Source organism: Hypomesus nipponensis, chromosome 6, assembly GCF_054491055.1.
Source record: "Hypomesus nipponensis isolate SF chromosome 6, ASM5449105v1, whole genome shotgun sequence".
Lineage (NCBI taxonomy): Eukaryota > Metazoa > Chordata > Actinopteri > Osmeriformes > Osmeridae > Hypomesus > Hypomesus nipponensis.
The window spans coordinates 17,195,051-17,222,500 of NC_140366.1; the positions used below are offsets into that span (position 1 = coordinate 17,195,051).

Sequence of the window (27,450 nt, forward strand, 5' to 3'; positions counted from 1 at the left end):
AATGGATCTTGACACAGTCTAATTTCAGTGTCACCGATATTAAAGCTATCCAAGCCACTTTAAAGAGCTGTCAGGAGTGAAGAGGCCTACTGTGGCACCTAGACTGACAGTAATGGGTTAAGCAAGTGCTGGAAGTTTTGCTCCCATTCTAATGAACTCACCCAGAATGGCTCTGCCCTAGAGCAGTCAATTTGCCTCTGTTGCTCCTCTGGCCTCTTGCCTCCTGCTCATTGCAAATGGGTCTAATTTAAAAATAATATAGAGAGTGCTCGTGCTCTCATGTACCTTTTCGCCTCACATCACTGTCGTAGCAAACGCAGTCTAGAATGCTGTGTATACGCAGCAAAATGTTTCCTGCAACTGTTATTCGTTCTCACTTCATTCATTCTCTTCAGCTAACACAGTGTCAATGCACTACTGTATAGCTGTGCTTTAGTAGCTAATTATGTGCTAACTGTAATTCACAGTCTCAATAATTATTTAATTGGAGTAGTTGCTTGATAATTAAGCTGTCAGTGCAAAGACAGTGACAACTCACTGAAAATAATACTCTAATCTAATAATAATAGCAGAAATCTACTTCGGTTCCATTGTGATCTGACACTGCGATCGGCAGCCATGGCCAGTAGTGAATAATCCTTCTCTTAAAGGAATCTCGGTGGTCATTGTGGGCTGTGCCACCCGTCGTGCGCCCGCCCCCCCCCCCCCACGCGTCCCCCCGCAGCCCCGCTGGGGGGGTTAAAGAGCAAGCTGAAAGGCCCTATGAAGGAGCTGCCATACTGACAGTGTGTCTAACTCGACTAGCCAAGAGAGGAAGGAGAGTGAGATGTCACCCAACAGGCAGCTTTGGTGCATATGACACTCAAATCCAAGCATAGTGTTGCATATTGATGTGTGTGAGCCACACCAAAACTGTGACTAGCATTGGCAATGAAACCCCACTCTGCTTCACACTTCACTGAACTGAGTCGCGGAAAAGTTCCCCCGTCAAGTGTGTCAGAATTAATCAATAGTGTCTACGGAAAGTTTACAGTGGCTGGCTGTTTAACAAGGTTTCTGTTGGAAAAAAAAGTAAACTTCCTTTCACTTGTACAAAGACAAAGTCACATTTATGAAGCTTTGACGTGAGATTAACTTTTATTTGCAATTAAATTTATATTCATCAAAATGAGAGCCAGATACGTTGACAATTAGGGGTTGATTGAGCAATTCTTGGAATTGCAATAGGCGTTTTTAAAAGGACGAAGGAGCACTTATGAAACAACCAATATTTCATCCTCACACATTTTAATTAAGGGGTACAAGAGAGCAATCAAGACTGGGATCCATTTAATGTTAATGCAATTACTTTTCCCTTCTTAAACCTTTCATTAGCTTTGCTGCCAGAGCCTACAAATATGAGTGTATGTTGGGCCCATGCTAATGAGCTCTGTCTTGTACTTCATTATATATCTTTTTTTGTCAAAAGACTGATTGTCGTTCAGAAACGTACAGGAGCCCTTTAATACAAATGACAGAGAAGAGGAGGAGAGATATGTATCAAATTGAAATCAGCGCCACCAAAAGAGGTCTGCTTGTTAAAACCTCGCTAATCACAACCAAGCTACAACATTTAGGAATTAACACGATACCCTATTTCCTCTCAAGTGATTTAAATCCTGTTCGGGATGGAGTTGAAAACAAGGAAATGAAGTGCAAGGCTGGAGATGATTAGCCCAAGGACTGATGTGAATTATGCACTGAAGTGGCCTCTGCTCTCCAGCTAACGCAAGGAGATATTCCCAGAAGCCCCTCTGTGTCTTTCTATAGTCAGACGGGGGAGTCTGCACGGCCAGTGTCATGAATAATGTGGTTTTAATCTTCTTTCTTTTCTTTTGCATGGTATGATTTAGCCTTTCACCCTTCTCTGGAGTGGCAAGCTATTTTTATTGCTGAGAGAGAGAGAGACAGAGAGAGACAGAGACAGAGAAAGAGAGAGAGAGAGAGAGAGAGAGAGAGAGAGGCGTCATCCAATATGGCTGCATATTTATGAGATTAATCAGATGGGTCTGAGTCTCTCCTCCCAGTACTGATCCTCACAGCCATGGCTTCTTGCCTCTGGGTACGCCTGTGATTGCCTCTCTCTCTCAGAGTAAACACACGCACTTATATATGATAAATAGCACTCAGCCTTGCTTGTTGTCTATCCGGCATGTTTCCTTAGGAATCAATGTACACACACATCCCTTTAGCAAAGTCCCTAACTTCATCTGATCTTTAAATTCATCTGATGGTAACAGTTTGGTCAGGATTGGGTTTGTCACATCCAGCCTCCTTTATTGGCAGTGAGTGATGAGAGGAAGTCAGATGGACATAAAGTAAAGCAGCACTGACACCTCTGGGGGGGAGAACAACTTCTTGTCTTCCTTCTTGTCTATAACTGCATGTTTCATTTATGAAACGGGAGATGTGGAAAGAAGTGATGAGGTCCTATAAGGGACCATACTTTGGAAATCCCTTTCAATGCAAAATATATTGAATTTGGAATTTAAATAAATTCTATGAATAATACATTTTCCTATTTAGGCTGGACGTCCACCTAGTCTTGTATTATTAAACTTTTGTCGTGGTCTTCTTTTATGGCTAGACTGAACTCCACCGCCTTAAAAGTACAATGTTATAGAGAGACAGTAGATTGGTTATTGGCAGACAGGCAGTGACTGGGTTTTCATCGTTTCATTTCTTGAAACATTCTTTTCTCACTACTTAAGAGTTTTATCTCATACTTCCTTGGTTTCTCTCTCATTGTCCCCCTCCTTCCTTCTGTCCCATTCTTTCTCTCTTATTTCTCCCTCCCTCCCTCCCTCCCTCCCTCCCTCCCTCCCTCCCTCCCTCCCTCCCTCCCTCCCTCCCTCCCTCCCTCCCTCCCTCCCTCCCTCCCTCCCTCCCTCCCTCCCTCCCTCCCTCCCTCCCTCCCTCCCTCCCTCCCTCCCTCCCTCCCTCCCTCCCTCCCTCCCTCTCTCTCCCCCTCTCCAGGTCCTCCATGGGTTCCTCCAGTATCAGCAGTGAGCCAGCCTAGCCTGCTCCCCCACTCCTACGCCCTCGCCCAGCCCCCCTCCTTCAGTCACAGTGTAACAGTCCAGTCCCCCATCATAGGGGTGACCCCCTCCATCCAGACCCCCATGCCCCCCCACCACCCCCTGATGACAGCTCACTTCCAGCTACCCCCTCACTCCTCCCAGCAGCCCCCCTCCATGGTGCTTAGTATGCCCAACCAGCCTCCCTACCCCTCAGCCCAGCACCCCGTCGCTCCCTCGCCCCTCACAGCCGCCAGCCAGGTGGTCCACCCAAACCCCCACAGCGTGATGGGCAACGGCCACCTAACCCCCCACCCCAATCTGCCCCTCATCCAGCCCCCCGCACTGCCCATGACCAATGGGCAGTCGGCACCTCAGACCCAGCCCACAGCATCGGCCAATCAGGACGGTCCTAATGGGCTGCAGATGCTGCGAACGGTTGGAATGGGGAAGTACGAGTTCACGGACCCCGGACATCCCAAAGGTAAGAAAGCTTCAGCAAAGGTAGCTTGCCCACAACTTGTGACCACAGTGACAAAGCATCTGTGTCCATAACGTTCAACGGAGCCTATTTCTTCTCAGTTCATATCCTAAAGCACAGCAGGTATTTTAACCCAGCAAAAGCCATTAGACATCATAGTAACATGCAGTGCCCTGTCCCCCTTGGAATATCAAATTCACTTCAAAATGACTTACTTAATCCCCGGGCCCCGAGCCTTCAGTTAACTGGCCAGGGCAGTGCCCTGTTTGTGACCCCAGTGAGAGCGAGTCAGCCATGCCCTGTCCTGTGGCCCAGCACCCTGGGACACCAGCAGTGGTAAACCAGCCCACCAACACACCTAGTAGAAGGCTGTTAAAACAAAACCTGGAAACTCTGCCAGCTCGCTTCAAAGCACCTCCAAGGTCGAGGGTTCCTCTTGTTCTCTCACGCCAGCAGTCACTTTAAGCTTCCCTCTAAGCCTGTAGACTCTTGTTGTTTTGTCAAGCTAGCGAGTAACACGGATCTAGCCTGAGTCTATAAGCTGTAAATTGCTGTTTGGTAACCTTGGAGTTTGTGATGCTGCCCGAAACAGATGTTCACTATTCCCTGACCAATTTTCACATTTAATGAAGCTTCTAATTCAGGTTTAGATTGGCTTTTTTTTCCAACTCATTAGATTTTTTTTTATCAGATCAATAAAACGTGTGTAAATGAGTTTCCAGATTGATGTAAAAAGCAATTGTGGTAGAATCTACCTGAGCCACATTTAAATCAGACAGCAGATGAAATTGGGAGTGTAGACAATTAGAAGAACGTGCAGTGAGATTCAGTATTTACCCAGACTGTCACAAGATTCTAGTGTTTGTTGTTCATGTCTTGTAGACTTGTTTCAAACTCTATAAGACCAAGTATAGTCAGCGCTGGTCAGTCAGAAACTAAGACGTCCTGTTTTTTGAGTAAATATTCTGCTTTGCGGGGCACAGGGTTCCGCATGGAACCAGTTGACAGAATGATGTACAGCACCAGCCTTTCCTTATAATGAAAATATACACCATCATGAATACATAGACATAAAATGTATTTGTAGCAGTGCAGACTGCAATCTGTCATAGCTTTCCAGGCAGGTCAACAATGGAAGATAGTACAAAATACAGTCAAATTAACTGTTTAACTGAAGTCAACTAAACAAGCTTTGTGTTCTGGAAAATCGTGTTTAAAAAAAACCCGTAGCACCAATCTTTTCTACAGTATCTGATTAAAGAGATTTCTTTAAGCTCTACTTCAAACTGCACTCTGAGTGATACCTGCTGTATGGTGGCGTAGGGGACTTTGTGGACGTTGCTTTTGGGTGTTTGTCTGCTACCTCAGTGTTGGGAGGTCGCAAGGATAATGGAGAGAGCTTTGACCTCCTGAGTAACAGTGAATTAGCGACGTTTGCGTTTGTCTGAACGACCTGCCGGCCCTCCTCTCACAGTGGAGTAGACAGAGTCACCCTGATGAGCACTTAACCTTTCAGTCTTAATGACAGGCAGACCACACACCTCCTACAAGGCCCCTTATTTATCTCTCCATCTCTTTCTCCATCTCTCTTTCTCCATCTCTCTCTCTTTCTCTTTCCATCTCTCTCTTTTTCTCTCTCCATCTCTCTCAATCTATCTGTCTTTCTCTCTCTCTCTCAATCTCTTTCTTTTTCTCTCTCCATCCTTCTCTCTTTCCACGCTCCCTTTCTCTCTCTCCATCTCTCTCCATCTCTCTCCCTCTCTCTCTCTCCATCTCTCTCTCTCTCTCTCTCTCTCTCTCTCTCTCTCTCCCTCTCTCTCCATCTCTCTCTCTCTCTCTCTCCATCTCTCTCTCTCTCTCTCTCTCATCTCTCTCTCTCTCTCTCTCTCTCTCTCTCCATCTCTCTCTCTCTCCATCTCTCTCTCTCTCTCTCTCTCTCTCTCTCTCTCTCCCTCTCCTATCTATCTGTTTATCTTCCTGTGGCTCTTTCGGTCACTCTTCCACTTGTTTAACAGGGATTGGTTAGTCTTTCAAAAACACCCCTGGACATGTTGGCTTCAGATAGTGCTGCCTGTCGGTCCTGACTGGCAGTTGACCCAGGGTTCTAGAGCCTGAGAGGAAAGACTGAGTCTGAGGTGATCTTGCTCCACTGCTCCTGGGCCTGGAATCAGCCCTCTAATTGTTAAAGCTAGGGCTGGAGGCTCGGCTAATCAGATCCCGGGTCTGTGGGAACGGCCTTCTAAAAGCCGGACGATGATAAGGGTTTCTGGAAGGAACAAGGTGTCTTTGTGAGCCAAGACACACACACACAAACACACACACAAACACACTTGCGCACAACTTTGACTGACACAGGGTGTCCTTCCTTTAACGGTTCATGAAATGAGGCATTGGTGCAATGCCTGGGAAATCAAAATGAAGGATGAACGAAGTCATGTTTTATCTTAGTTGTATCTTCCTTCAACCACGGCAAACCAGATAACCCCTAAATCATCCCCTCCCTTCCCGCGACCGGCAAATACTCAGGTTCTATTGCAAACTTGGCTTTACTTAACCTCAGCAGATTGACTGTTTGCATTTGTCATCAAACCACACCAACAGAGATTTAAAATGTAAACGTGTTCTTAAAAGGAAAAAGGTCTGGCTTATGGTAGAACTAATTGGGCCAGTGGAAATGTGAGTGTTTACAGGCTTTGCGTGTGTGTGTGTGTGTGTGTATGCGTGTGTGTGTGTGTGTATGCGTGTGTGTGCGGGGTGGGTCGGGTCTTAAAACAGTGCAGCTTTAGTCCTCCTGCTAGCTTGCTTGCTGTCCTCCAGGCTCTGATCCTGCTGCTTGGGATCTGCTGGGACTCTCTTTCCTCCGCAGCACGGCTCCTCTGGAGATGTGTCTGTTTTGAGGATGGATACAAATCACCCCTTGTCCCCCCTGATTGTCACTCTGCCTCCCCAGCCTTGCGTATGTCTCACCCAGAGATGCTAGAGGCTGGACAGGGTGGCGTACCAGGTAATCTGATGGTATTTGCACCTGAAAGAGACCAAGCCATCAGCGGTACCCTAAACACAGACACACACACACTCCGCACTGCACTACAAATAATACAGTGAATGGTGAATTTAACAAACGGGGAAATAGACTTTTGAGAGAGGTTGTCGGATCAGTCAGTCAGACTCTATTGACCTAGACATTAAAATGGATGAATAGGCACGTTGATGATGAGGAAGCTGCCAGCGATGCTGTGGCACCTCAGCAGGGTCTTCTCTCTGATTGATGGCAGCGTATTATTCTAGCACAAGTTCACTAGTAAAATGTACAATCAATGCCAGGTTTAGACACTACATTTGTCACATTCGTGCAAATTTCAAAAACCGGCTACCGTTCTGTCTCCTGACAAAAGTTAATCTTTAATCATGTTTTTCACCCCCACCCTCCTGATGGTATTAAAATGTGTATGATTTATTATAATAGGAAGCCTCAGGATATGTTTGCAATCAAATATCAAGTGTAGATTTCCCTTTACTCCAACAGTCCTGATGTACAGACACCTTGAAGTGGAGGGTTCACTCTAGTGCCTGCCACTCAGGCCTGGTTATGTCCTCGCCGCTAAGCAGAGCATGTGCTGCAGGAAAACCATCTCACTCCTCTCATGTGCTGCAGGAAAACCATCTCACTCCTCTCGTGCCAAACAGCATTTTAATGCTTCTCTACCTCAGTGGCCTTAACCGCCCTAGCCCCCCCCCTCCTCCTCCCCCCAACACACACACACACGCAGTCTCAGTCCCATGCTTGCACACACACACCACCCCCTCTACCCCTCCCTGAAAGTTCATCTTCCAGTCAGCTCACATCAGCCATCATCGAGGGACCCAGGAGATAGGGAGCTGGTAGCAAATGCAATTAAGATGCGTGGCTGAGTTAAGGTCTGTATATTTTACCATGGTAGGATGAGACAGGGGCCTCTCACCTCCAACACTGCCCCCACCCCCCCCCCCACCCCCTGCTGGATTGGATCAGTGCAAGGGTCATCATCATTCAACCCTTGTCTTTGCAACAAAATATATGCTTTGTAGCAATGCCTGGTTTACAAATGGCTTCAATATAGATGGTGTCAGTATGCTTCATTATGGTATACCGACGCCATTTGATGTTTCAAAGAAGGCTTGTGCAGATAAAGAGGACCTTTTCTCCATGTGTCGTTCGAGAGGATTATCTGGACTCACGGTGTTGTTTTAACCCTGAACCAAATGAGGGAGATGGTGCTACAATACATATATTTTCCTTTAACACTAATTGTGTGATTGACGCCTACATATCCTGACAGATCGTTTAGTGCAGGTAAGAACAGTTAAGAAGTAGTTCTGATAATACCGTTCGTAAACAAAGCCCACGACTATCAGTTGTTTAGCTTGCAAATGAGTAAACATTTATTTAGCGACTTTACCAATGCAGTGATGCTGACATCCAGTATGACAGGCTGTCTGAGACAGTCATTAAAACAAAGACTAACAGCCATCGTCACACTGAAGGCATTAATCATGCAAAACAAATTCATTATATAGTGCTTCCTTGCACTGGCACATTTGGAGAGTTGAGAAATTCTGGTGCTTCTCTATAGTAAATTATACATCTCTGGCATATGATTAAAAAAGGGGTACTCGGGAAAAGCTTGGATTACATTAATAGGCTGGTGTGATCAACATCTGTGAAGTAAGTAGCAGCAATGGCCAAACTCATTAAAAATCACGGTGGTGTTTACGAAAGAGATTATCTAAAGCTATCCATATCAGGACTGGTTTGGAGGGGGGAGGTAAGGAAAATGTTTATTTGTAAAAAAGAAAAACATACTGTATAAACCCATGACAGTGGTGTGATGGGATACTTCCCACAAAGAGGGAAAGTGAGCTTCAACGTGTCCCATTCGTCAACGAGTCACACTTTTGGGCAGCGAGCTGAAGTTGTTACTGTAGCTGGTTCCTTTCCTGTTTTAACCACGAAAAGATGATGAATAGAAAAGGACAGAGCTGAGATGGCTCAGCTCCTAGCTTGTTTCCCTTCTTAATCATGTAAACACTGAAGTAGTGGGCTCTTTCAGGTGCACAGTGTGCTTAACAAATGTGTTGCATACCACAGAGAGAAGGAAAGGGAGGGGAACTGGGACTTTCACAGATAATCTTTTTCCCAGCTTGAATATACTTGCAAGGCTTTGTATTTGATAGCCCTTATGCCCCATCAACCACTTGGGAACCATTAATGTTGTCTGGAGTTGAAGCCTAATGTCTTGAGGAGTCGATCAATATGGCTTTCGTTGCAAAATGAAAGTATCCACACCTCTACAAAAAGCAAAAAGTATTGGGTTCCCTTGACAAATCCACTGCTTTCTTTCCTGTGGAGTTGAATAATTATACGCCACTATGTGGTTGATAAACTTTATAATTACCCTGTTCTCGGAGTCTACTTCTATGGAATTAATGAGTACCTTGGCGATAAGGTAAATGTCTGCAGTAACCTTGATAAAAAAGATCCACATATAGTGCTGAGATATTTACCATATCGACTCAAGCATCTCATTCTGCATCGGCAGGAGCAGTCCGGATACCAGCAGGCCTCTGTGGATGCCAGGCACCTGCGGAAGTCTCTTTCTGTCTCTTTAACTTTACTTAGGAAGGCCTCCATTGAGAAGCCAGCATCTCAACTACCAGTACGCTTCTCAGGAGCAGAGCAAGCCAAAAAAAAAAAAAGTTAAAAAGACAAAGCGATGAGAGAGAAAGGGAGAGAGAGAGAGCATGGGACAGCAAGAAGGAAGGAGGGAGCATGAGAGAGAAACCAAGGAGAGAGAGAGAGGGAGAGAGAGGGCCGTGACTGCGTGCCAGAGGAGAATAGGACAGTTCCTCTCCTTCTCCCTCGTTATCGCGTTTTAAAGAAGAGCGGCCCCACCACGAGCCCATACATTACATCCCCCCACAGTTAATATAGAGACGGTGGATGGCTCATTAAGATTGATCATCCCTCCACCGCCTCCTCCATGCAGAAAGCAGCGCAGCCTTGATTAATCATGGGCCTTTCAAGATAACGCTGTGCGGCAGAGTCGCAGGACCCCGGGCCTGACAGCCCGCCTGCTACACGCATAATCACAGACACGGCGCTCCTCTCCTCGCTACCGCAAGCCTCGCCCGCCACAGAGCAGCCAGCTGGGCCGCCTGCCACGCTGGAGTGGCCACTGGAACTGCTCCCCCATCCCCCACCCCCCCCTGATCCCCACCACTTTCTTTCATCCCACCTCCTCCGCTCGCCTCCGCCTCCTCTTCCACGCCTGTCTTTCTCACTTCCAGTCTAACTCTCCTCTAATCGCTCCACCCTCCCCATTTCCCCCCGTACCTAGCACCTGCTTCCAGCTCCACTCGTCCTCTCCTGTGTTTTCTCTCCCCCCTTGTACTCCACCTTAGCTCCCTCGTGATACTGTTTCCCTCCTTTTTTATTCTCTCCCTCTACTCTCCTCATTTCTTTTCACTACTCACCCACTGAGTGTCTTTTAATGGTCTGTTTTCAGCTGGGAGCACCAGCATCAGAGACTGACAGGGGAAATTTGAAGGAAGAACAGATTACCAGAGGAGAGAGAAAAAATTTTTTTTACCGAAGTCCAGATTGCTAGTTTGTGTTTGACAGCTGGATCGAATGTAGAAATGTTTTTCTGTCTCTCCTTTTCAACGGCCCAATCAAACTGTCTCCTTTGCCTTATTATCTTTATAAAAAGCACAATAAAACCTAAGCATGCAATAGCTTATTCCTCAGTGTGCTTGGCACTTGGAACTTTAATAAGTATGTGCTTAATATTTAACCTGAAATCCATACCTGTCTTTTGTCTTTGCACTGGCAGGACGTAGAGGGGGAACTCTCTCACCTCTCCAACCATCCCAACACACGCTAACACGCATCAAAAAGCACTCAAACACGCAAGCATACATCCAAATGCATCAGATGGCTGAGCGGTTAGGGAATCGGGCTAGTAATCAGAAGCTTGGTAGTTTGATTCCCGGCTGTGTGATGTTGTGTCCTTGGGAAAGGCACTTTAACCTACTTGCCTCAGGGGAATGTCCCTGTACTTACTGTAAGTCGCTCTGGATAAGAGCGTCTGCCAAATGACTAAATGTAAACGGAAATGCACAGACACTTGCAAACACTTCCAAAAGCACACACATGGACAAGCGAGTGGGAGTCTTCAGCTTGGGTTCACACAACATCACTCACTGCGAGTAGTGACAGCCAGTGACACTTCCAACTCTCTGGCTGTTTCTGTAGACAACACTGTTCTGCCTCATTCAATTTCACGTAGTTCGATTCAACAAACAAATTAGACTTCAATTAAGGAGTTGAAAGTGTGATTGATTTCCGATGAGGTTAATGAAGGAGTGATGAACTGACCTTCAACATCACATCATTCTGACCTAGACAGATGGAGCTAACCAGAGCTGTAGAGACTAGCTTGTTCTACTTTCTCTCTCCCTGTCTCTTTCTCTCTGTCTTTTTCTCTGTGTGTGTCTCTCTCTCTGTCTGTCTGTCTTTGTCTGTCTCTCTATGTCTTTGTCTGTCTGTCTGTCTGTCTGTCTGTCTGTCTGTCTGTCTGTCTGTCTGTCTGTCTGTCTGTCTGTCTGTCTGTGTCTCTGTCTATGTCTCTCTCTCTCTCTTCCATCTGGCTCACGTCCAGGCTTGTCGTTGTTGCTGGAAGGGATTTATGGAAGGCCGTAGATGTGGGCATGATATCTGATAGTGGCTCTTTCCCCATAGTCTTCCCTCCCTGCGAAACTCCCTCTCAAAGTCAGCCTGGAGTGAAACAAAGATGGCCAATTAACTGGGGGCTCAGACAGCTCTCCAGAAGGCCACAAAGAGGGTCACACAGTTGTTAAATCAGATGTGTATTACCAGCTCAGGGTATGGTAGAGGGCAGAGACAGCTAGAGACAGAAAATGTTAGACACACACATACACACTTTCAAACACATAGACAAATTCATACACGCTGTAATACACACACACACACACACACACACAGAGAGAGAACAAAAAACACACGCCTGCCCGCGTCACACATCCTAAGGGTGTGATCCAGACAGGCCAAGGTTACTCAGGCATGTAGAGTGCCACACTAAGTATGCGGGGGGGGGGGGAAACCTGGAATGGAACAATACCATTTGCAGACATGACATGTCTACTGCCCCCAGTTATATAGAATTGAATTGATTTGCCTGTAAAGTGGAGTCAAAGTGAATGGAAGTTCAAAGCATTGGTGTCAGCGGCCATTTTGTGAGATCAATTGCCAAGAGTCAAATGCAGATGTTATATGGTTCATCAGCCATGAAACAGGTAGTTATGCATTATCTATGATGCCCAGTGTAAACGCCGTAGCAGAAACTGCAAGGCAGACCATTGGAAGCTAATGTTTCTCTCTAATGAGACTATGTAATTAAGACTTAGGGAAACCACTTTTCTAAACAACAGCATATGTAGTGCATAAGATATAAATAAATCGTAATTTCTAATCGAGTCTTCCTTAACCAATGGTGTGGTTACCCTACATATGCTGAGAATGAACCAATCTGATTATGAGAGAACAGAAAACTGGTCTGAAACTTCTCAGAAACTTTTAAAACTGCTTATAAATGTTAATGACAGGCCCAGACAAATCAGCAGAACAGGAACAGCCTCATCTTCACCAGCTCATTATCCTACAGTTAGCAATACGCTGAGCATTAGATAGGATTCCTCTGCGTCTTGGGAGAAAATGATAAGGACCTGCATTGCAATCAGACTTCTTTGTAGATTGCTGCTATTTGTTTCTAAGCTTGATGGACAGTCTCCATGTGAGCTTTCCCTCTTAACGACATATAGAAATATGCTATTACCGCATCAAATGCTCAGCTAGCTTTGACATCCTCAGGGGTGCCACTTTGAATGCATTAGTAATTATTGCAGTGATCATACTTTGTCACTGTACAATACTTATTCTCTTTCAAAATGCCACCCGTAGAGGGTGGATATTAGCTTATTATGTGTAGAACGGGATAAGCTTGATAGCTGAGTAAAATAATTGAGTTTCGTGACAGAAAATTCAAACCTGAGATGACTAACGCCAAATGAGAAAAAAGCACTTAAATGTACAGTAGAAAGTACTGTATATAATTGAGTGTAGCAGAAAGGTAGTTATGTCAAATGTCTCTCTATACGTCCATCTTAATTCCAGGAATGAGTATAGCCTCCTGTTTACAACCTGTGGCGCTGAAACCATACAAAGCTCTTCTTGTTCACCCTAGGATGCAGCCTTGCATTACAGTGTCGATAGTGGGCTGATAATTCTCCTACACGCTGTGACCACTCTCTAATTCTAAGCGGGCAGCACGACTTTGTCGTTAAGTTAGCACGTAAACACACGGCATCTTCAGGGAGAGAGGTGACATTTACCTGGAGGAATTCCCGGGGACAGGAAAAGCTTTTGCCTCAGTCAAAATATCTGTCCAGTTTGTGGGGTCACCTAACCAGAACACCTGGCTCTAGCCTAGCAATATAAGACGTTAGCCAACTGCTAGACACACTCGTAAACACGTTTCAGCGTTAGCGAGCTGTAGAGTATGTGCCTTCTCCTTTTACACACTGGCAGGCCTGGTCTTACTGGCTGCACACTGGAGCGTGTCTGGGCAGGGGTATTAACAGCTGAGACACAACTGCAGTTGGCAGGTCAATCCCAGCCATGGAGGTTAGGATATCATTCCTCCTCCATTCCGTCACGTGGTAAAACAAAAGCCCCGCTTTGGTTGGGTTTGGTATAAAATGCCATGGTGGTTGGTGTTACCAGGTCATATCCCTTGGTTTTGCTCGGATTTTCATGTGATATTTCATGTCTAGATTGAGACTATCATCACATTTTCAGTATGCTGACGTATACAGTATACAGCCTACCACACCTTATCGTGTCACTATTATAGAATCATTATTCATTATTAGAGAGTGAGGTCATGCTGGGAAAAATCTAACTGAAGCTGGAACGTGTCGACCGAGCGATAGCGAGGTTGATACTGTACTGCAAAGCCGAGGTTTGATATTTATTACCTTTGATAGAAAGGCGAACAACATGGTTCTGCTAAAATGGCTTTAATTTCAACACAAAATAACAACACAAGTGATTCAAAGAGTCAAGTCTTCATCCTCACTTTCGATGATAAATCTTTTCAGCATCATCTGGATAGTAAAATTTAGCAGCTGACTCGTCGATATCGCTCATTTTGAAGATTACGTCAGAGGGCAATAAGAATATTTATCAGACCGTGGTCAATACGCGGCTGGCATGACTACCCATTAACCAATCTGAAAGCTCGTACCGTCGTTGCCATATAATATAATTAAGCAATAAGGTACTCGAGGCAGTACTTTATCGTCAATTTTGTACGGGTTCCAGTGTGTTGTTGGGCCCGATGCACATAAGATGAATTAACACATCCATCTTCCTTTAGGTAGACTACAGATCTTTTCTTGTCAGACTTTTGCACTAAATAAACTATATGTAGATTACACATAAATCATATAATTTAAATGTGTCTTTTGCACACATCATTGTGTTTTTTATTTTTTTCTCGAATGTATTGAGATGTTGGGTGTATAGGAATTGCCATATGGTGATTTGGAGAAATCAGTAACCTACTATAGACCTTTAATTAAAATGATACAGTGGTGGTGCATACCCACTCTGCACTAATCAAACTGTTATCTTCAGTGGCCCATGTGTACTCATCATTGCACCATTGTTAGGAATTTATCACTCCCTATCTTATGTGCAAGCTTGTGTTTTTTGTTATTGTATAACAATTACCATCCATTGTACATAGGAGTCTGAGCAGTCTGTGATTATGAAGTCTTAATACAAGGTGCCAGATAATCTGTTTTGGGGGCTAACTCATTCCGTTTCTTTTCAAAACCTAATGATACAGCTGCCCTCCTTACTCAAACAAAAACGATGCTGGCAGCTTTCTGAACTGGGCCTGTGACACTGTAGTGCTTTGCTGTGAAAAGGATAGTCATGTTAACTTGACAAGTTGGCAATTTGCAGCTTTGGAACTGTTGTTATATTTTCATTATTTCACATTTAATGACACATGCAGAATCATGAAGTTGGAAGATTAGACCCATTCTGTTGTGTAATTATGTTTCTGTTCCCATAACACTGAAGCTCAAATAAAGTCAACTTTTTCCCCATGACGCTGCCAAAAGCGACATGACATTTCATGGCTCTCCTGAGTTGTTTGACGAAGCAGTAGCTCAGACATTAGATAGAAATGCTGCAACACAGGACATGGAGCCTTGGGTACTCACAATAATTTCATCAGGCGAGTTTCAACTTTCGGGAAAGATGACTTCGCCTGTTCGATTGTCCTTGAGCCTTGATAATGAACTAGGGCACTGGAGCCACAGGGACCAGATCCACAATTTCACACACACGCACACACACACACACACACATTCACACAAGCAAACATCATGATCATCATAGTCAGAGTAACCATCACAGTGCCACCTCAGGCCCCAAACATACAACACACAATCACACACACACACACATACACACACAATCACACACACACAATCACACACACACCACAGACAAATGGCATGCTGTCACAGCAAGCCCTTAGATGCTCCTGAGGCAGTATCTGCTCCTCCACGACTCCTCGGTTCGTCCAAACTCCACGCTCTACATCAGAGCCCACCTGTGTGTGGCTCTGGGCCTGTGAGCACACAGAAGGGTAGATCTGGACAGTAAACCAAGGCCTTCCTCTAAACTATTCAAGGCTCTATTCTCTGTCTATTGGAGATGGGAACAAAGGCCTGCTCTGCGTCCCATTTCCCGAGCCCCCAGAGGGACATGGTTCAGTCCAGGGACATGGTGACAAGAACACTAGGGGTGAGCAGCTCGCCTGGGTAGAATATAGCAGGGAATAAAACGTCCTCATCATGGATTATTCTCTGAGGCAATGGTGCTAAGGTTCTCCAACGTGCTCTGAAATCAGGACAAACAGAGACGCAAGTGTTCAAGGATTCTTGCCTCAGCTGTGGATTAGCGTTTACCAGAACCAGGCAGGAACTGTAGAGACATTTTTAAAAACACAGTTGAGTCTTGAAGGTGAGCTATTTTATATGAATTAATTTAAATAAATTGAGCATTTGTGCTGATTTTAGTCATGTATTTTGTTAACCGCGAAGCATCTAACAAGTCAATAAACCTCAGACTTTTTGCTGTGTTGAAAGTTACAAACTGTACCCACAGTATAGCAGTCCACCTAGATGTAAACATATGTGAACTGAATTCATAGTAATTATCAAAATGATTGCTTTAATTAGCCAATATCCTTGACTGTAATAAGATCTGCAGCGAAATTATGGATGGTTTCAGTGGGCAAAATTATCATTGTCAACCTTGTCTCAAGCAAAACGACATTTTGATTACTTTTGTCTGTTCCGCCAATGTTTTGGATGTGTCTCAACTGTCAGGGGTGATAGGTATTATTTGATCATACAAGAATCAAATGACATAAAACTGCATGCTGCACCTAGACTATGCATATTACTATCTGTAGTGCTTTCAGAGAAATCGGCACAGCACTCAGAATCCTTTTTAACTTAAATAGACATAGAGCTTTTTGCACAAGCCCAGACTTCAAGAGCTTTGTGAGCATGTCTTAGTGGGCATTTACAGTGACCCTTCTCTCCTCCTGCTGTGAGTTCCTCTTTGAGAACCAATTTTAGATATGGCCCTCTATTGACACATCTTCCCAGGGCTTTTGTGCTGGAAAAACCCATTTTGACAAGACCTTTGTTGTGGTCTCCATAGTTTTTTTCATTTCACCTGCCTGGGTAATATTCAGGCTGTAATGAATGTTTTGCATTATTTTTATAATGATTCTGTACAGTGTTTCACTGGAATAAGTATGCATTATGTTATACATGTTTTCACATGTAAGGATATATATTATTTTAAAATATTAAATATTTGTTTTACTCATAGTAGTATTTGTTGTATGATTATGGTTATTATTAATAAGAAATCCTTTTTAAACATATTATAATTATTTGTGTTTCATGCATTTAGCAAACATTCAAGTTAATTTGAATTTGAATTGAACCTAATTTGATGTTAGAGAGCCAATAAGCAATTTATATTTACAGAACCAACAAACACAAAGGTCTAACTCGTGACAGACTGGAATAAAACAAAATAGTCTCACCACCATCAAATCACTTAATGATTTTATACTATACCGTTTTTGTTTTGAAAATTATGTTATTTTGCTAAACATCACTTACATGGGCCAGGCAGGGGTTTGTATTGAGTTATTGAGTGAAAGCAATGATTATTTCTGGATAATTAACCTAAGTGTGTTGAAGAGTGGTGGAGTGATTGATTGTGAATGGACCGAAACAAACAATCACAAGGCAAAGGGTCAGTCTGAGCCAGTCAATAACACAGTCGAGCTTGTCTTCTGACAAATACTATAAACAACATTCTGCTGAAGTTAGTGTCAGCCTGCTCAAAGGAAATTGGGTCCTTATTTATTATCTTATTTATAGCTTTTTATATTTGTAGGTAATTGTTTTTTCTTTCTTAAAAAATAATAGTTGCATTCAAATAGATTCAGTGAAGAGTAATAAATTACATTCTGTCAAAACCATTGTTTATGTTTCTGAATATGTTCGTGTAAAAACGAATTTTGCTGAAAATAGTGGTTTCCTGTGCATCCTTGCACATTTTTTATTTTTTATTCCAAAGATTGTTTGTGATACATTAGCAATATTTTCCTTATTTATGCTTGTTTCCAGATATTTAACGCAATAATTATCAGATAACTATCAGATTGTGAGCAGTTGAATGTCCTTTGACTGCATCAAAATAATTATTTATTAGCTTTATATGACTATTTAACCTCATAACATTTTTGTTGTTGTTATTTTCGTAATACTGTTAATCATTTATTGTAGTCACTTGAAAAAAATCTGAAATGTCAAACTATTCATTTACCCTATAGGTAAAATAGTTGTTGTGTTAATCAGTAGTAAAAGCGCACACTAACATTTAATCACATATAAATGGTGTTAATTGAGTTCACAAATTCAGATACAAAGTCAAATTGAATATCCTCATTTAATATTTTTTTATTACTATCTGGATATTTCCAATTTTCTTAAATATGTGATACTTCAGGTCATTTAATTAAGTTTTGCCACTGAAAAGACTGGGAAATAACTGTATCTTTGAGCATAAAATATAGCTGATGGAGTCAACACACAAAATGGTGGATTTTTGACTCATGAAATAATAGAACCTCAAAATGGCCCAAGCAAAACAGCCAATGGCATGCTTCAATGCCCCTTTACAGTAGCCAATTAGAGCACAGTGCCCAATCCATGTGCCGGCATCTACACAGAGCACACAAACAGATAAACAGAGAGCTGGGATTGGCTGCTGCCTGGGAATTCAGAGCATCCTATTGGCAGCTGCCAGTATTTTATGATACGGTAGGGTTACCAGGGTGAGAAGCAGAACTGGCACATATAACTTGAGGTTTAATATAACGTTTCACTCAATGGTGGACACGCTTGCCAGGGTTCTAGAACTGTTCAAATGCTCAGAGCAAATAAACAAACTGTAGGTTCGCTCAGACTGCCTCATATTTGACGCGTGCCTGTAAAATCTCGGTACACAAAACCACTGTTGTATCCCCCGCGTGAAGATACCTATCGGGCTGTAATACCAGCCGGCACAGACGAACCCCCACCAGACTCTCGTCGTCGTTCCCCACAGAGGAACGTGTGGTCTGTCAGGACCTTCACAGTCCCACCTCCCTGGGCTCTCCTCACCACATCATCCACCACAGTGGACAAAGGAGACGCCACGTGATGTTTCATGGTCCGCGGTGATGACGGGTTGTTCTTGGGCGTGCGCTGATCCACAGAAATATGCCATAATTAGCTTTTCCATCCCCCTTTCAGGTGTGTCCATCCAACTCAGAGGGGGGCAGCCATTGTTTGCTGACAACCATAGTTCTCTTCTCTCTCTCTCAGTCTCTCTCTCCCTGTTCCTTCTCTCCCCTTAGACCCAGTCTCTGGGTAAATGGGTGCTATGCGCTGTGGCAGATTGAAGGTGAGAGCCGTATCGGTCGCTGGAGATTCACAATGCAAACTCCAATTACTATGTATTCACTATTCACTGGCTCTTGAGTAATCAGATAACTATCCAACTGGCAAGTAGGGCTGGAACTGCCTGGAATGAGAGATTGATGAAGGACAAGACTATTACAAGATACTGTTTGTGTGTGTGTGTGTGTGTGTGGAGGGGGGGGGAACTAGAGTGTATTATTGGGGGGGGGTGATGTTGTGTGTGTGGTGAGGGGGGTGGAGTGTGTTATTGGGGTGTGTGATGTTGTGTGTGTGAGGTGGGGGGGTGGAGTGCATGTGTGTGTGTGGCTCTGCAGTAGTCAGTTCACGTTCATCATCACATTGAAAGAAACTCAGGATGTTCTCAGGATGTTTCTGCTTTCGGTGTGGTTGATGACAAAGTTTAACACAGAAGTTTCAGTTATTAATTCAGGGAATATGAGAACGTTGACAATGATCCTCTGCCAAGAAAAAAAGGTTTTCCAAGCCAAGGCTTTAGATTTTCAACTTATTGTCGCACAGCTTAATACTGTATAATTTTGTCTGCTGAATTAATTTAAAATGAGCTCCATTGTCACTCAAAAGAAAGTAAAGGGAGCTAAATGAGTGGATATGGCAGCCAAACACCGGCGCTGATGTCAGACCAGGTTAATTAAATTCTAGGCTTTTCAGTCTGGCAGCAACACAAGCTACATCTAGCAAGCACGATAACACAAACCCTTTTGTACTGTTATGTGATGATCCAATCACCCTTCTGATCAGTGCTACGTAAATGGGCTAGACAGTTATTTAAAACACCCACACATCCGCACAATCACCAGCACACACACATACACAAACACGCCCTTATTATACACCACATTTGCAATAAATGACTAGCTGGGATAGAAAAAGGCCCGCTCTGCGTCTGATCATCGGACTGTGATCAATGGAAGTAGAAGCGAGTTTAACTGCATGTTTCGGAGCAATGCTCCGATACAGCCTTATTGGAGACGTTACCCCCCAAACACAGATCTGGGATCAGGTAAGACAATTCCCCCACCCCCCTGATCCCAACTTCACCCACTACAGACACATAGGGCCTACAGGCTGCTGGGAGTGGTTTCTGGGCTTCATCTCCTACCTACTGCATGTGTGTCCCTCAGCAGTACAGGCAGACACCTTGATATGTGACATGGGGCCGTTTATCCATCCCCCTCCAGAATGCCATTTTTAAAACTGCAGGATTACAGATGGCCACATGCACACAATGAAATCTACAGCGTTGTAGACTGTCCCCTCTGCACTGCAGGATGTTGGATTTGAAGCCAAGGCTCCTGCTGTCTCTCACTCTCAGCATCTCCTCATGGTGCCTCATTAAAACACAGAGCGAAACAAGCGCTTCCGACCCGCCGCTACAGCAGGGCTGGTCCTCTCACTGTGCTCATCAAATGAATCTCTCGTAGCTGTTGTTTGTTTCCTCTATGGTAGACCGCTGCTGGTGCTCAGGCAATATTTCCCATTTTAGTTTGTCATATAGAATGATAGATAAATAGTATTTGTTATTAATCCAGTGAGGTTCAGTGGATTAATATACTATGAATCCTAGTGAACTAATGATGAAATGCTAAATAATGTTGGTGCATCTGTGAATATTTGATGTCTTTCTTTTCAGTCATATTTGTTTTGTTTATTATTGAAATGTTTTTTTTCTGAATTTGTCTGAATTTCAGAATTTGATTTCCAAGATATTCAGTATCTTGCATCTCATGAATTATGTATCAGTTGTGTATGCAATATGAATATTCACACCTCCAATGCATCATTTATGTATGTAGTACTAGTGCTTTTACTTAAACACACACACACACTTCACCACTATACTTAAATGTTTGTTGAACTACAGTATCTGCATCTATCCCCTTTACACTGTATCACATAATGAAACTTACTGTGTTTGGCCAGTCATATTGTCAATTTGCACATTGCTCTTGTTTGTCTTCAACAATCTGCTTTTTTTATGATTGCCACATTGATTACTATGTTTTCTGTTATCTCTATATGAAAGAGAGATTTCTAAAGCGGAACATGGCGTTGTCTGTTTCTTTTTTTGTTCTACAGAGATGTTGAAGGAGTTGAACCAACAGCGCAGAGCGAAAGAGTTTACAGACCTGAAAATAATTGTTGAAGGCAAAGAGTTTGAAGTCCACCAAAATGTTCTAGCTTCCTGCAGCTTGTATTTCAAGGACCTGGTGAAAAGGTTTGCCTTCCTCTCCGCTCCCTCCAGCCGTTGATCCAATCTGTTCTTTTCGTAGGGCGCATTTGTGTCGCTTTCTTTTCCCTCCCCCTCTCTCTCTTGCAGGTGTGTGAAGATTTTGGTTCCTATCACAGGGCCAGCAGCCATTCCTTCCTCCTCCCGCTCAAATGAATGTATCTCAAAACGGAGTAGAGGTCCAATCTCGTCTGTACCTTTCCTCCCCATGTAGAGAACATTAACCACGTTTCCATTTTAATAAGCAGTGAAAACGTTCCATGACTGGGGCATCTTTAGAAACTCACTGTAGGGCTGTCACTTCAGAGAAACGCTGTGTGTCCCCAGCTGGTCATTTGCCAAAGCTGTGATGTCTTATATGAGTATGGACGAGTTGTGTTTTCTCAGCTACCTTATTTTATGTCTGCACATTTCTTTTCAAATGCTAATGATCGGAGGTTTAGCGTAATGAAAGGATGGGGAAGGTTTTAGAGATGCGAGGAAAAAGGACAAAGAAAAAGACGTCGCTTACTGAAGCGTTACTTTCTCGCAGGTTAATGCACCCTCCATTAATGTATTCATTTGAACTGGATCCAAGTATTACTAAATTTCTCCGTCGCTCATATTATATTGTGTGTCTCTAGGCTGCTTGCCTTCCTTAGCTATGTTTGAGTATGTGTGTGTATGTGTGTGTGTGTGTGTGAGTAAGACTAAGTGCAATAGTTTCTGTCTGTGTTTTGAGTGTGTATATCTTCCATAGCTTGAATGTGTGTGTATGTGCACGCCTTCCCTGTGTGTATCCTCTCTTTTTCTATTATTTTGAAGGGCAAACCCTCTCCCTAATGTCCTCATCCCAACTTCAGATCCTTGCAGGTGTTTTTTCGACCTGCTTGAGAGCCCCTTGGAACCAATGGTGTTTCTATTATTTGTCATATGTCTCTGTTCCGCCCCCCCCCCCCCCCCGCTTGCAGAGATAGCAGAGCGCCTGGTTGACAGACAGACAGACAGACAGTACAGTCGCTAGCTGCGGCTCTAAAGCCTCGGGGAGCATGCCGCTTGCCCTGCAGCCAGGCTGTCGCCCTGGTGAGCTCATCAGAGAGCAGCACGCTGCTTATCAGCTGCGGTGGAGAGGTGGCGAGGCAGCCACGCCACGCTCTCCGCTCTCACAGATACGCTTGTTTCCCCCTGAATGGGGAAGCAGGGCGACAGCAAAGAGAGGACGAGCTCTTTAGAGACATAACAGCCACATAGTCACATCTACACAGAGTCACACTCATCTTTCTCTCTCTCTCTCTCTCTCTCTCTCTCTCTCTCTCTCTCTCTCTCTCTCTCTCTCTCTGTCTCTAAACACACACACCCACACACACACACACACACACACACACACACACACGAGCAGTGCTCATGACCTTGCCGATACCACAGAGGACCCTGGTAGATGTTGTCATGTTTGGAGAGACTTGAAGGCCCCATGCTGGTCAGGCTGTCAATCATATGGGCTTGGCTCTGTTCCTTCTTCAGGCAGGAGGGAGTTAGGTTATGCATAAAGATGGTGTCCCCAGAAAGACACAGTGTCCCAGAGGAGGCAAGATTTGACCAGCCTCGGAGTTCATCTGCATCTCTTAGCCTCCTGTCTGGATTTTCAGATTTTTGTACCTGTTTCATTTGGCTGCTTGATAGAGCAAATTCTCATTAAGTGAATAATTAATTGTAAAACACCCTTAATTTGTCATCATAACAGGCCTTTTCTCTTTTGAGATTAAATCAGAAATATAATTTTCTCATTTAACTGCAAATTTAGAACAATATGTCATGACTGTTAGACTAATTATGAATTGTATAAAACGTCAACTGTATGCCATGATAAAGTTCTAATGATCCATCCTGGCAGACAGAATAGAAATACCCCCCATGTGTAACTAATGTTCACTTCATAAGACTCGTATAGAACATTTACTCTTTACAGAGAGAGAGAGATTAAGGAAAGAGAGAGAAGAGAGAAAGAGAGAGAGAGAGAGAGAGAGAGAGAGAGAGAGAGAGAAGAGAGAAAGAGAGAGAGAGAGAGAGAGAGAGAGAGAGAAGAGAGAGAGAGAGAGAGAGAGAGAGAAAGAAAGAGAGAGAGAGAGAGATATAGAGGAAGAGAGAGAAAGAAAGAGAGAGTGAGAGAGAGATAGCGCTTTGTGTCTCAGAGGTGTCGTACAGTCCGTCTCTGGCATGTGCAGAGCTGGGCAGAGCAGAGGGATCTGAGCCTGTCAGTGAGTTAGGGCCTCAGCCATTCGGGTCACTATCCAGCTTGTCTGGAATGATGCTGATCCTACACATGGCCCCTTGGCCGTCATGCTCTTTATGAGGTCAAATGAAAGAGAGAAACGCCCTCGTCACGCACCCTCCCAACACTCGCTGTGCTGCTCTAGGAGGTATTCACCACTGCCGAGATACCCTGTCTGCACCTCGTAAACTAGGAGTGTGTCTCTGCGTCTGTGTGTGTTGGGGTATGGTGCAGGGCTATCATTCGCCCATGTTATCCAGGCAGCCAGCCATCACTTAGAGAGAGGGTAGATATGGGTACGAGAGTGCATCTCTGCTCATTTCCCCTGAACTCAAAACACACACGCACACACAAAGTCAGACACACACAAAGTCAGACACACACTCACACAGACACACACGAGAAATTAAAGTCTTAATGGGCACATATGCTTCGCTAGTGCTCCATGAAAGAAGTAATAACGTAAATTCTTGTTTACATTTTGAAAATTCATTTTCATTAAGAAGGCTTATCTTGTTTTCCTATCATTAGTTGTTAAATAAATACCAAGGAAATATCACAGCACCGTGTTTGAACTCGTTTTGCCTTTTTTGATCAGTGGTCTTAATTTGAGCTGCTGTAAATGTAAACTCCTTAATGTCTGTTTAATGTCAGGAATATTTTTTAGTTCTGTAGATATAGTGTTTCATATACCGTTAAAATGCTCATCACTTACTTATTCAAGGAAAATATCTGTAACATTTGATGTGTTGTTCAGGAACAAATGAAGACTAATACCAGCTACAGATAAAACTAAGATGATAGAAATACAAACTACATTCAGTTTAACTGCTCACATCCATAATTACATCAATTTATGCAAATCATTTCCTCTCTATTCCTATGGTTGTAGAGCACATTATTGTATTTGAATACAAATCTCTCTCTCTCTCTCTCTCTCTCTCTCTCTCTCTCTCTCTCTCTCTCTCTCTCTCGCTCTCTCTCTCTTACAATCTCTCTTTCACCCCCGCCCCCTACATTTATCTTCCTCCCTCTCTTTTCAAAGTATACTTCTGAAAAGAGCTCACAGTTTTTATGTATGTGGCTCCCAATGAATCCAGCTTGTCAAAGACTGACCGACTGTATCGTGCCAGCTGAAGGATGTAATACGGCTCCAGAATGTGCAGGCACGGCCGCTCTCACCCACCAAAAAAAGCTATTACCTTCCCCTTTAGAAGCCCCTGCACAGAGCAGAGAGACAGATCACCCCTAGTAATTCCATTTTACCCCTCAGGATTTTCAATAAGTTTGCTCTGTACCCCTTAAATGTATGGCCACAGCATCTGCAGCATGCTGTAATGTAGACACACATATACTCTGAACTGTCTTGACACACATGCTCATGGCATTTGTTCCACTCTCTCTCTCTAACCTTCTCCTTTGACCATGCCAACAACAACAGTTCTAAAACACTGTCGAAAAATTCGAGCTCCTTTTACCCTCCTTCGCTCTGTCCCTCCTTCCCTCTTACTCTCTCTTTGTCTCCTCCCTCACCTCCCCCAAAGATGCAGAAAGAGCTAGACAACAGTGCCAAAGTCCTTTCAATGTGTCTTCTGGACAGCCATGGCAGTAGAGACTATACAGAGCTTAGATCCCTCTCTCAACTAGACCTGCTAGGGATGGCATATCTTTCAGGGCCCAGTTCTAAAATGCTATGAACTCAGTTCATAATATTCTCATGGTTTGAGCCAGTGAATATGAATGTCGGCGTTCACATCCCTTCCAGTGACCAGCTGCTAGTGAGTGTTTCTCACCTTGGTCAGTAGCCCCTCTCTCACTCTCACAGTCATGCACGGAGAACGACAGAGCCCTCACGCTAACAAACAGGCACACACACAAAACTATAAACTACCACGAGTGCTGAGTGAACCGAATGAGCACACTATGCTCATTCCAGGGCTGGAGTTCTCTCGTCGAAGACGAAATGAATACATTTGTATTATGTCCCATGAAGTTGATTTCTATTTGCAAACTTCCTCTATGCATAGAGAGTTATGTAGAAATATGCATATGTGTGTCTGAATAGGCCTTTTTACAAAACATTTGAATGTTTGTTTTTTGTCTGTGAAGTCGTTATGCTGAGGGACACGTTAGTGATCTATGTATGTCACTTCCTCTCTCGTTCAGCTCGCCTCCCATCTGACAGACTACTCTGAATTGAAAACTATTTTTCCTGGGGGAGAAAAAAAAAATCGTAAACAAAATGTATCTGACTAAATCTCCTCGCTGTCATCTGCTTACCTCATTTTCTCTCTCTCCCTTTCTCTCTCTTTCTCTTTTTCTCTCCTCTCGCTCCCGCTCTCTCTATCATCCTAAAAAACAAGTCTGCAATCAGATGCAGCATAAATACATCCACCTCTCTCTAAATAGATAGAAACCCATTTCCATAACAAAAGTGCTTAAGACAAAACAAATTGCCACTCCAGCCGATTCCGATTGCACTAATTGACCTGGTTGATGAGCATGCTCTTGGTTTATTTTTACCTTTTTTTATTTCCTTCTCTTCTCTTCCCCACCTCCTCCATCGCTTAACCCTGGACTAAACCACCCCCCCCTACACACACACACACACACACCCTTTCTCTATCTTAATACTGGCACTGCAGAAGCTTAGGGTGGAGGGACAATAACACCATGTGGCTTTTTGCTTTGCAGGAGGACAGAGCTTCACTGCCTTGGTTTTCACAGCCTATGTCCATGCAGAGATAAAAAACCATTGTCTTATTATTATTTTTTTTGCATTGTCCTTCTCCCCCTCTCACCTTCTGCGTGCGCTCTCAATGACGACTAATGTCTCAGTTCATATACAGGCAACTGGTGATTATTGCAGCGAGGACAAAGGCTTTGTTTAGGTGTGGTGGAGGTGGTTGGAGGTGGGCGGGGGGGAGGTAGGATCGGCGGGGGGGGGGGGGGGGGTGGAGCTCTTAATTAAAAGAGCCAGGCGTAGTTATGGAACAACCCCCTCCCTCCCCCTCAGAAGGATGGCTGCTGGCTCCCTGTGGAAGAACCAACTCCCTTCCTCCCTCCCTCCCCCCTTCCCTCCCTCTCTCCTTCCCTCTCTCCCCTCGCTCCCCACTAACCATTCTGTCCATTTGTCTGTCTGTCTTGCGCTGTCTCCGAGTCTGATTGCGACGTTTCACAAATCTGACTGATTGTGATGTTGTCGGAAAACACCTCTCAAACCCACCGACAAAAACCAAACACAACATCATCAGCTAGGCACTGTGAGCAACAGAGACAAAACACCCACCATCCATATCAATGCACGCTCCTTTTCATATTGTTTGTGTCCATAGCCACAGGGGAAGAGACACAAAAGGCTACCCTGTGCATTCTTGGGCATTGATTCCATTTATTATGCCCTTGAGTGGATTATTGTTTCACATGGGACATTAAACATCGGTGGTGAGCTGTTACCCAACTCTCTTCCGGCCCCTGGGGACCACTGACATAGGAACTAATCACGGCTACTTGATCCCCATGATGTCACCACGCTCTCGGCCGGTGCAGCCCCTCCACGCTCAGCACATCCTCCATTACAGGGCCGCATTAGAGGGACGTATCCCGTTCCTGCGCTGCGCCCGTCCCTGCCTCCCCATCCTGGCGTTCATTAGGGGTTAGGGTTGGCGGTGTTGGATGTACAGCACGCTTCACAGCAGTGTTATTGTCACGGGCACAGCCGCAGCTATCATCACAAGACAACTGCTGTAGCTAACTGTTCGCCATCCATCACTGTCTACATCACCTCCCACTCCCACCCACCCCCCTCTCTCTTTTCACTCTCCCTCGCTTTCTCTCTCTGTCTGCCTCCGGTCAACATATTACGTCTGTACACAGTATGCATGTCCATGTGATATCTATGCATACATGAAATTGTACACGTGTCAAAGCATGCCTTTTTTTTCTTCTTTTTTTTGCTTGCCAATAAGACAGAAAGCAATAACTTGTGATCCCCCCCCTAATCCTTGTTTTTCGAGAGAACGCTTTGTTTCAGATGCAGCACTATAAATGTTTATCCTACAAATCTAGTCTAATAAAACGCTAGAAACCCTCTTTATCTTCCCCTTTCAACCTTACTTTGCATCTTATGGAGTAATCTGTCCCTTCCTCCCCACTCGCACCACCCCAGGTTGGGTGTGTGTCGAGGCTGTGTTTAGCCTCTAGGTGTGTGGCTGGCTTGTCTCTC

The 27,450-nt window shown here is 44.2% G+C and overlaps 1 protein-coding gene across 1 annotated transcript in view; it reads left to right on the forward strand.

Annotated features, from left to right (window-relative positions):
- klhl29 (kelch-like family member 29) overlaps positions 1-27,450 on the forward strand; it is an 82,635-nt gene that overhangs the window by 12,156 nt on the left and 43,029 nt on the right. Inside the window, exons 4-5 of the mRNA XM_084700290.1 lie at positions 3,016-3,540; positions 20,827-20,965. Of these exons, the coding sequence (XP_084556416.1) occupies positions 3,016-3,540; positions 20,827-20,965 (664 nt within the window). The remainder of the gene's footprint in view (positions 1-3,015; positions 3,541-20,826; positions 20,966-27,450) is intronic.